Here is an 8,419-nt window from a genome sequence, read left to right as displayed (position 1 = left end):
ACACGCTTCGGCAGGTTATACAGAAGACCGAGGAGTATAATCTACCTTTATGTCTAGCGTTTGTGGACTATGAGAAAGCCTTTGATTCTATTGAGCTCTGGGCGATGCTTCAATCCCTTCAGCGGTGCCATATAGACTATCGCTATATCGAGGTGTTGAGATGTATGTACAATGCTGCCACAATGTCAGTTCGATTACACGAACATAGCACAAAACCGATCCAGTTGCAAAGGGGCGTGAGACAGGGAGATGTTATTTCTCCGAAACTGTTCACCTGTGCACTGGAAGATGTTTTTAAGCTTGTAGAGTGGAAAAGACTGGGCATTAACGTCAATGGCGAATATATCTCTCATCTACGATTTGCTGATGACATAGTTATTATGGCGGAAACGCTGGAGGAGTTAGGCGAAATGCTCACAGACCTCAATGATGCCTCTAAACAAGTTGGGCTGAAAATGAACATGGACAAGACAAAGGTCATGTCGAACGAACATGTTTCATCATCGCCCGTAACTGTAGGAGGTGTCACCATCGAAGTTGTTGATCAGTATCCCTACCTAGGACAAGTGATCCGATTAGGAAAATCCAACTTCGATAAAGAGGTAGCTCGTAGAATCCAACTCGGATGGGCAGCGTTCGGGAAATTACGACACATCTTCACTGAAAACATACCTCAGTGTCTGAAAACAAAAGTTTTCAATCAGTGCGTGTTGCCAGTGATGACTTACGGAGCCGAGACGTGGTGCTTCACCAAAGGACTTATCCACAAGCTCAGAGTTGCTCAGCGTGCTATGGAAAGGGCTATGTTAGGCGTGTCCCTGCGAGATAGGATTCGAAATGAAGAAATCCGCAGGAGAACTAAAGTTACCGACATAGCCAAAAGGATTAGCACGCTGAAGTGGCAATGGGCTGGCCACGTAGCCCGCAGAGCCGACGACCGCTGGAGTAGAAAGGTTCTGGAGTGGAGACCCCGTGTCGGCAAACGGCGTGTCGGTCGCCCCCCAACCCGTTGGTCTGATGATCTGCGGAAGGTAGCGGGAAGCCGCTGGATGCAGATGGCGGGTGACCGTTTGGGGTGGCGATCGTTAGGAGAGGCCTATGTCCAACAGTGGACAACGGAAGGCTGAGAGAGAGACTCAATAAAACACAAACAGTACAAAAATATAGTAAGTTAGTTTATTCATCTAGTGAGTCTGAGAAGCAGTGCGTGGCGACACCCGCGGTAGTCGATATCGTAGTACTTCTCGTAGAAATCTTGAATGAACTCCTCCACCTGAGAACAAAATTACAAACATTTTAAAGCTAAGTTTACGGCTAATGTTTAGTAGCAAGATTAACCGGGAGGAGCGGCTGTTATTCTATACTACTGCCATGAAATAACGCAGATTCTGAAGCAACAAAACTTGAGTCCTACATACTTAGCTCCCAATTCGAATTATTCAGAGTATAACATAGGAAACTCACTTTAAATCCAAACTTCTGATACATGAATATGGCCGGGTTGGTAGGAGAGCAGTGCAACGTCACATCTTTGTCTGAACACGTCTGAAACAATGCAACATTATCATAAGTATAGTATAATATGTGGGGACATCAGCAGTGGACGATTATTGGCTGTTGATGATTATAATTACGTTTCATTTTAAAGGACTAGGTATTGCACGTGACCTTCACAACACCTTAAACTTAAAAAAATATACTATTATGTCCCACAAACTTACCTTTAGTAGGTACTTAACATTGAACGTACCCACCTTCCACAAACACAACCCTCCCAGCCACTAACTTACAGAAAATGGTACAGCATGAACGCACGAACCTGCAGCAAATGATACAACATGAACGCAGCAACCCGGCTCCTCCGCCAATGGGCGCGCGTGATGACGAACGAGATGTACGCCTCGTTGTGTCGCGTGTCCGGCACCAGCAGCGCCGCGCCCACCGCCACGCCGCGCCAGGAGGCCACCACGCTGTACTCCGGGTATTGCAGGGACTCCGACACTGGGGTACATAATATAAGATTAAAAATATTAATACTTACTTCGAGTAATTTTAATGAATTTTATATTTTTTATACACCAATTTTCATAATAAATTTTAGAGCTGTCAAGAAAGCAATTTTGCCTAGGGAGGAAAAGTGTTACTTTCACCCCGCCGCTGTCGACGCTATTTCAGACGACACTTGATTTTGTATATCTTTGCGCAGAGGACATTTTTTCAATAAACAGTAAGTGTTAAGATTATGTAAATATAGGCAGATTTCTTTTAAAATAAGTACTTTATTTCTCAGTAAGTATGACTGTCAATTACAAACACACAAACAAACAGAGGCGCCACTCGGCGGATAACCAAGTAAACCTACAGGCAAAGATTCACCTTCTTCACAGCCTATAAATGTACTTCCTCAAAAGTAAGTATGTATGGTCAGGTGCAGAGAAACCTGACCCCCCTCTCATACTAACAATGCTTCTGAGGGGGGTCAGGTTTATCTGCCCCTTACTGTACTAACCGTCGATGCCGGGCCAGAAGTGTTGCGCGAGCAGCGCGTTGACGGAGGCCACGTGCTGCGGCCGGATGTACGAGTAGTCGATGGGGGAGCGGGGGGGAAGCACGAAGGAGGGGTTGTTCCTGCAAATAAATAAATATTAACACCATGTAGATTTAATATTGAACTACATAAACCTAGTAAAAGGCAGAGAAACCTGACCCCTCTCAGAAACATTGTTACTATGAGAGGAGGGTAAACCTGACCCTCCTCTCATAGTAACATGACCGTACTAGACTATAGAAGTCCCTGATGAGGCTTCAAAATGCCTGGTGATGATAGAAAATAAAGGTGGCCTATTGAGTAGTCGAGGGGAGAGCGGGGGGACAGCGCGAAAGAGGGGATATTTCTGCAATTTTAATATAGTAGATTAAATATACATAAATACAATTTTTACATCTTCAAGGTCTAAGTCCTTGAATTGGGTTCACCCAGGTTCACCGGACCTGATGATGGATGATAAAGGAAGTCAATACAAAAGGCAAAAATATTTTACAAGAGGACACAATGCGATACATTTGAATTTATAATTGCTATTTTAATCCCTCTTTGTTTTCTGCCAATTCTTACGCATTTTCTGAACATGAGTGATTAAAAAATGTGGTAAATACCTACTTAGTTCAATATTTTGAAAAACCGTGAGTACAAAAATGTAGGTACTACGAAAAGCCGCTGACTCGATTGTCATTCACCTCTAACTATCCCTTAGGATGCTTATAGTCACGAGCAAAAATCTACTCACTTATTAGCCTTGACCAGCAGTTCCTCAGTCATCTTCACCCACAGGGGCTCACTCTCGGTGTCTCGCCGGATGTACGGCTTGAGCACCGCGCCGGAGTAGGGCGACTGTAGGGGCGTGGGGTCTATCCGCGACAGTACTGTGGTGCCGTATGTCGCCGCCACTGTACCGCTCAGGTGGTCAAGTAAGTACTGTTGGGGAAATAATGAGGTTAGTTTGTAAGAAGTAATGAATCATGAGTCATGACTAATTGTTAAGTTGACTAGTATTTTAAGATTACTAAAGATACATGAATAGAAATGAACCTGTGTTGTGAGAATGGAAGGAAGTGAGAATGCATCGTGCCCCTAGTCACTTTTATCTCTACGAGTGGTTTACCGTCTTGTATTAAGTATTTATTTATTTTTATTATTTAGACTTAGAGCACATAGTCAGAATTTTGCAGCGCTCCCCTGTCGGGCATTGTCCATTACTACGTAATATTATCTGGAATTTATATGTCTACAACATGCACAAAGTGGCAAACTCACAGATCTCTGGAAGCGGTCGAGCACTCGTTCGCTGTTTGCGGAAGCTCTGCTGTCTTCTGTCATGTAGCCGCCCAGTAGACGCACGGACCTGAAAACATTCATTCATTTATCTTGGAATTTTCACCGAATATTGCAAGGAAAATCTAGTTGTCATATACAGGAAGCTAAATATTTAAGGATATCGGCGGAATGATTTTTTAATGAAATCATAGCAATTTGGATTATATTTCCCTACAATTTTAAGTAAGTACTCCTTTATTGTATACTGAATCGTAGCCATATCGTAATTTTGTGTATATTTTTCAGTTACTCACTTCTCCAAATCAAATATCGGCAGATGCTTATGCCTCTTCAACCTCCGCAGCGCTAGACTCGCCCTGAACCTCCTCAAATACGCCCTTTTATTGACATCCTTCACCTTCGGAATCAGCCCTTCCACTTGCTTCAGCAACTGAACCTCTTCGTACTCAGACATTTCCACTAAATCCTTCTTAACCTCCTGTTTTTCATCAGGCAGCCACGGCATAGTTATCGAGTTTAGTTCTTTGGAGAATAGGGATTCGCGTTTGATTGGTATTGGTTTTTCCTCTTTGGTTTTGTCCTTGTGTCTGGTGTGTTTGTCTGCGGGGGGAGGGGAGGGCGGCGCGGGGCGCGGGGAGGGCGGGGGGGAGTCGGAGTCTTCGTGGTGGGATTGTGGTGCGCTGGCGCTTGAGCATTCACTCTGGAATGGAAGAGAAAGGGTTATTCTATATTGGGAAACGATACCAGAGATTATAACACCACCACAAAGAAAAATATGTTTCAGCATCGTCAACTTGGAGTGTGAATTACTGTTATTTTTGTCGCGGGTGGCGAAAAGATTAGCAGCTAGATAGTCAGCGTAGGTAACAAGCAGCTGGCTGTCCAAGAGTGTCTGGGCATAACTTAATACAGCCGATATCTACGTCACTTCTACCATTTCCTCTGACGGATAACCTCATTTCCTGTGTTTCATTGGTTGTGTCTGTAATTGCAAATATGCTCCTATATTAAACAACTCACCGGCGGCACCAGCCCCATCTGTCGGTAGTCATAAGCCCTATACCCCGCCTCCATATCCCGTGCGTACTGCGCAGTCTGGTGCGTGAACAGAGACGTGGACTGGGACGCCAGGTGAGAGTCGTCTGTTAGCTCCGCCCTGGGAATTATATTTGGGTGTTAGTCTACTGAGTTACGGGTGATAACTGTGGATCAATGTCAATGAAGAAATACTTAATGTAGGGCTTATTGTTATCAGTTCAAATAGTTGTGGTTGACAAAATCTCTTATAATTGTTGAAAATCACTGGTTGTAATTGGTTGTGTAATCGTCACTGGATTGCGATGTGAAGCTACTGAAATAAATATAATTTTTTAAAGGGTTTATCAGCTGCTGTATTTGAGCAGAATGTTAATGACGCTTGAAAAAAATATCATGAGTAGGTATACTACAGCTTTCTACGTGTTTCTATTGACATGTCGCTCTCAGCCAAATAAGTCCCATATAAATACCTACGTAATAAACCATATTGACGTCACGACGTCCTCTGTTGCAACCTAATTTCTTCAACTACCATAACACCCCCTCATAGATACCTGTGATCGTTGTCCAGATAGTCGAAGTACGCCACACTGGACGCCGTGCTGGCGCTGTCTGAGTCCAGCCTCCGCTTCTTGCCGGGGGGCGGCGCGGGGGCGGGGGCCGCGGGGGCTGCGGGGGCCGCGGGGGGCGCGGGGGGAGGGATGTCCTCGTCCTCGTGCACTATTAGGGACTCGTAGCCTGTAAAGGAGGGGTAATTAGAACAGGTTTAAATAAAAGCAGGTTGAAGTAGAGTAGATTAATAAAACTTAATAATTTTCATAATCAGTTACTTAGTTAATAATCAGTTACTGTCTTGCGGATATTGAAAGAGAACATGACATAGTTAGAATTTGTGGTAAAAGCTCGGTTGAGAATGATGATGGCTACACTTCAACTACTTCAAGCTCGACGCGACGTCTGTCTAATCTTGTAATGATGCTAACTTAGAAAGCCGGTCTGGCAACATATTATTGTGTGCAGTAAAACTATGAATGTAGTTACCCATCTCGATGACTCTCTGCAGGAAGGTGTTGTGGTCGAGCTGCAGCTTCGCCTTCAGCCCGCCCTTCGGTTTCTCACGAGCCATCTCCTGCACTGGGGAAGAGGAAGGAAATTATATACCTAGTACCACAGAATAATTGCTAGTAGGTACTTACCATAATTACATGTTCATAAGACATGACACCTAACATAAAATAAATAACAATCAAACAAGGGGTAAACATGGGTAAACAAGATCTCAAATTTTGATGACAATCCATGTCCAACAAACTCGACAGGTAGCCCATACTGCCTGGATGAGGATAGTGTTGTTGAAGGGACCTTTGTGTTGGTCAGTGGATGATAACAAGCTGATGTTGATAACCATGTAAAACTAAAACTGGCTAGGTCCTTCTAAATTCTCTTTTTAAAAAAGAAATCCCAGGGGAGACATATTACACAGAAAAAGAAGACAGCTGGAGTCCCAAGCTACAGTGGAGATCCTAAAGCACTATCGACATTGACTATCCTCTCCCCTACATCTAGCCAATACATACGTATGTGTGCGGCCATGGCGGGCGAGAAGCGGTGCTGCGCGCGCCACCAGCCGCTCTCCTGCAGGCGCGCGGCGCCGGACTGCAGCAGCGAGCCCCCGTGCACGGAGAGGGCCCCCGCTATCGTGCCCATCCAGTTCTTCTTCTGCTTGCTGGAGAATAAATAATTATGATTGTAAAGTAAGGTCAAAGAGTTCCTTGAGAGTCCAAATAGCCAAAAATAAGCTTCAATGCATAATTATTTTATTTTACATACTACTTTGGTTAAAACTAATATTAATAAAATTTTACAAACCCTAAAGAACAATATATATCTTTTACTTTTCTTTCTTCATTGACTATAAAATTGACTATTAAATACACAAAAACTTTCAAATATGCTATAGCAATGTATGGTCCACTCAACAATACATAAAAAAACTCGTACACCTAAATAATTATCTAAATACTTACAATTTATTCCCAAACAGCTGCTCCCAGTTCCGGTCAATAAAGGAGCAGATGTGGGTCTTGTAGTGGAAGAAGCCGTTGTTGCTGATGCCGTGCGAGCGCTGCTGCAGGTTGTACAGCGTCAGGTAGATCACATTCACCCTGCGGGGAAGAATAGAGGGGTGATAAAAGAAATTGTACTCTTTGGTTCATTAAAGATGACCGGTGGAGTAAGGTGTTGTTAATACCAGCATGAGAGATGGATAGATGGATGTTTCCGTCTTCTCTGCGTTATGTAAACTTAAGTATCTGCTGTTGGCTGAAGGAACCAAGCAAAATAAGTACCTACAGGTTTGGTGCAAAATACCAATACGGCCAGAGATAAAACTTGAATTGCTGATATTAAAAACCATATGCCACTTACCAGGGAAAGCGAGTCCGTTTGAAAACCTCCTTCTTGTCTTTAGAGCAGTCGGCGCAAGTAAACTCGAAGAATACATCGCCCTCAAAATCACCGGGAGTGCCAGGTCTCAGCAAACACTTCAGGTGAACGAAACATATGCAGTTCTGGCATATTAGCCCGGGCCTGTACTGCTTGTCTTCGGCTTCGTTGCAATATTTGCAATCTGTAGTCATTTATATTGATTTGAATTCAAACAAAATTCCAGAAATTGCCGACCGAAAACGAAAATAAAAATAAACAGAAACATAACCTCAAAATAGGAACTGTCATCGGTCAGATATATCTGACAAACCTGTCACTTGTCAGTGATGGGTCCGTTCTAATCATTAGTCCATTCAATTTGATTGCGTTCGGTACACGCTATGTTGGCAAAGTTTTCTCAATGTCCATGTCGCAGCCGGATCGTATAATCCGCCGTATTACATTACGGCTGGCCGCATTACAAAACAGGGCCGCTTTGTAATACGGCGTATCAACGTTTATCCAGATTGTCATTTCGATACAAGGGCGTACCCAGGTAGGGGCAGGGGGGGGCAGCTGCCCCCCCCTAGAAGATAAAATAAACGTTAATTTTCCTGCCAAGTCGGAATTAAAAACGTGTTATCCACTCTTACCTACCTACCTATTTTGTTTTGTATCTTAAACAAACTAATTAAGGTCAACTGGGGTTACGTTGTATTTTTAGATCACTAAAAGTTTCGGAATAATGGGAGCAAAGGTATGAAAAATTTAATGTAAAAGTGAGATATTTACTTTAAGAAATTAACGACTATTGAACAACTATTTCTTAACAAAGGAGAATGGCCATTTCTCTATGGCGCCATGACCCAGAGCGGCCATTGATGAAACATACACTGATGTGTAGTCCGTGGCTACAGCATATACTGGTATTAATTTTATTATTATGAGACATGGGAGAACGAAGATATAGGTGCTGAAAGATCAAGTCTTTCTACTGTACTAGATGTTACCCTCGAGCTAAAAATTGATTTTTAAAGTGTTTCCGTGGGAATTCCTGGCTAAAAAGTATTTTATGTTACTACGGGATAACGGGAACTTGAATAGAATGAAATAATTTTT

At 43.2% G+C, this 8,419-nt stretch overlaps 1 protein-coding gene across 1 annotated transcript; it reads right to left on the bottom strand.

Annotated features, from left to right (window-relative positions):
* Positions 1-1,158: 1,158 nt before the first annotated feature.
* On the bottom strand, positions 1,159-7,548 carry LOC105395041 (cysteine-rich protein 2-binding protein). Its single transcript, XM_048633279.1, has 13 exons — positions 7,301-7,548; positions 6,901-7,038; positions 6,451-6,599; positions 5,915-6,007; positions 5,428-5,611; positions 4,856-4,991; positions 4,129-4,535; positions 3,815-3,902; positions 3,288-3,475; positions 2,510-2,628; positions 1,820-2,001; positions 1,465-1,545; positions 1,159-1,273 (listed from the first exon to the last, which is right to left on the bottom strand). Exons 1-13 carry the CDS (start codon positions 7,510-7,512, stop codon positions 1,181-1,183), a joined length of 2,070 nt encoding a protein of 689 aa, XP_048489236.1. The 5' UTR covers positions 7,513-7,548; the 3' UTR covers positions 1,159-1,180.
* Positions 7,549-8,419: the final 871 nt, after the last annotated feature.

This window comes from Plutella xylostella, chromosome 5 (assembly GCF_932276165.1).
Source record: "Plutella xylostella chromosome 5, ilPluXylo3.1, whole genome shotgun sequence".
In the NCBI taxonomy this organism is placed as follows: Eukaryota; Metazoa; Arthropoda; class Insecta; order Lepidoptera; family Plutellidae; genus Plutella; species Plutella xylostella.
The sequence above is the reverse complement of the archived record's forward strand: the minus strand, read 5'-3'. Positions and strand labels throughout refer to the sequence as shown.